A 2,629-nucleotide genomic window follows, 5' to 3' on the forward strand; every position below is an offset into this window, starting at 1 on the left:
TGGGAGAGTACGAATAGTACCGCTGCCGAATCGGCTTAGCATCGCCAGTGTCGATTCGGTGCTCGAGGAGTTTGGTACAGCCCAAACCCCCTCTCCCAAGTGTCGTCCGATAACGAGCGACTACATTGTCTAACAGAGCCCTCTCCTCGACTGTGAGCTTATCCTTTGGGACGATAACCTCGTTAATCTCCGGGAGATTGGCCTCTGCTAAAACACATGTGCCTTTCACAACGTCTGGAAGTAATCCAAACCTCCTCCAAAAATCAAGACCAAGGATTACTTCCTGTTTAAGGCCAGGGACAACTAGGAAAGAGCACACTTTCATTTTACCGTCAAGTACGACCGGAGCATCTAGCCTACCAAGCACAGGACATGTCTGCCCGTTAGCCACCTTAACATTTTTTGTACTAGACTCCATCAACTTGACGTCCGAACGCTGCAAGCGCTCCCAGCTGTCCCCACCTATGATTGAAATTTTGTTAAAAGATGTGAGTTTATCCCAGGCCTTACCACCGATTGTGGACACTGTCGCCCCCGAATCGAGAAGGCCAAAGAATCTAACTCCATAAATATCGACGAGCACATAAAGACGCCCGTCGTCCAGGACCTCTACGTCCACTACCTCTGTTTCAGGATGAAGGACCTTCCTATATCGCAGTGAACGAGCCCGGCCCTTCCCGGCACGCCCCCTTACGCTTCCCCCGTCTGCTTACAACGGGGACAGTTCCGCACGGACACATCCTTATGCCCGCACTTGAAGCAGAACATCTTCTTCCTCTCCTTCTTGCAGTCGGAATGGCGATGACCCGTCTCGGCGCAGTTCCAACAGGTCAACTTCGGTCTCTCAGAACGCTCAGGTTTCTCTGTCCTACGCTCCTCCTCCCCCTCAGTCTCCACCTCATGCACTAGAGGCTTCGAACGAGGACGAGGGGACTTAGCGGCAAACTCGGGCTCCATTTTACGGACACGAGACTTTCCCTCGTACACGTCCACCCGATGCCTGCTAGCCTCCAACTCCTTACCAAGTTTCTTTAAATGCTCAAAAGACTTTATGCCTACAAGGGACAAATGTTCGGTGTAATAGGGTGCAAGATTTTTAATGGTCATGGAGAGTTTCCAATTATCCTGCTGCTGATACTCCTCTTCGAGTCCTGATCCCAAACGATCGAACAAGGAACGCATGTTAGCAACATAAATGCCCATACTCTCATCCGGACCTTGCTTGCGAGCCCTTATCTCTTCCATCAGATTGTCATAATAATTCAAAGGGAGAAATTCTTTGCGTAAGGCAATTTTAAATTCTTCCCAACTATCGATGGTAGAGTACACCGAACGGAACCAATTTTTAGCATCACCGGTAAAGAACTCTGAGGCGGCAGCTACAAGGCAGTTGGGGTCAACCCGACGCCATTTGGCCTTTTCCTCAATGTCGGTGATGAAACTGCAAACACTGACTGTTTGGTCACCAGAGAAAGGCTGAACTCCCCATTTGGCAAGATCAGTAGGCACTTTCTTGGACAAACGCAAGTTTGACAGTTTCTTTACAACAGTAGAGTCTGAAGAGCTACCACTAGAGCTGGAAGTGCTTGAAGAGCGGGAGGTGGAACTAGACTGAGAAACCGAACGTTTGGACCTACGCTTGGACTTTTTACTCTTCTTGCTCTTCTTGGACTTCCTGCTTGCCTTTGGAGACTCCTTACGCCCTCCCCCCTCAGGCTTCCCCTTGACGCGCACCTGTGGGCCTTGAGGCGGCACCCAACCAGGCACAACAGAGACACTCTCTACTTCCGTAGCCGCATAAAGATTGGTATCTCCGTAAGAACGGAACTCAGCGACAAGGGTTTTAAGAAGCTTGGCAGACTTCTTCATTTCAACCCGCTCCTCGCCTTCCCACCGACCTAATTTCCCAGAGGTCATAAACCCCAAACGCCTATTGCAGTGCGAGGCTAACGCTCGCACACGAGGGGCGGTAGCAGGGTCGAACACGCCCGATTCCGGACGCACCATCTCGGTTAAAGACTCAACTTTAGAGTCGAACTGAATGAGGGCCTCGTCCATGGAGGTCCGAGGCAGGTCAGGGTCAAAGACCGCACCTTCCCTCTCCTGATCCATCAAAGATTTTAAAAGAGGACGTAGCTCGCTAACCGTCTTCCTCGCCTCATACAAATTTTGGCCTCTCAGACCAATCTCAAACAACAGCTCGTCCTTCAATAACCGTGAGACATCCATAGCGCTAACGATGAAAGTTCACTCACCAAAGAAGAAAGCCAAAACTGCAGCAGCAGCCGAAAATTAAAGTTGTAGTTTGAAGTAAATCCACACGACGGTCCACCACGCGTCGCCCCCAGCAGCAGAAAATAAAGGTAGCTTGAAGTGAAGTCTCTCTCCATCACTCGCCAGCCTCGTAACCTCGGAAAATTTAAATAAATATTAGCAAAAGATAAAACAAGTAGACAATAATCTCAATTTAATACTCTAAAGTATTAACAGTAATAATAATAAACTATATAGAAATAGAATAAATAGTAAATAGTAACAACACACAAAACAGGTTAGGATTCTAATGTAAGCAGCAAACAATCCAAACCTTCATTATTTGGGTGGACCAAGTCCAGCCCCTCACGACCAG

General features: G+C 48.7%; 1 protein-coding gene across 1 annotated transcript; it reads right to left on the reverse strand.

Moving 5' to 3' along the window:
• Positions 1 to 684: 684 nt before the first annotated feature.
• On the reverse strand, positions 685 to 2,623 carry LOC127749350 (uncharacterized). Its single transcript, XM_052267247.1, has one exon. The coding sequence runs from the start codon at positions 2,227 to 2,229 to the stop codon at positions 691 to 693; it is 1,539 nt and encodes a 512-aa protein (XP_052123207.1). The 5' UTR covers positions 2,230 to 2,623; the 3' UTR covers positions 685 to 690.
• Positions 2,624 to 2,629: the final 6 nt, after the last annotated feature.

This window comes from Frankliniella occidentalis, unplaced genomic scaffold (genome assembly GCF_000697945.3).
Source record: "Frankliniella occidentalis isolate FOCC.00 unplaced genomic scaffold, Focc_3.1 Scaffold48, whole genome shotgun sequence".
Classification (NCBI taxonomy): Eukaryota; Metazoa; Arthropoda; class Insecta; order Thysanoptera; family Thripidae; genus Frankliniella; species Frankliniella occidentalis.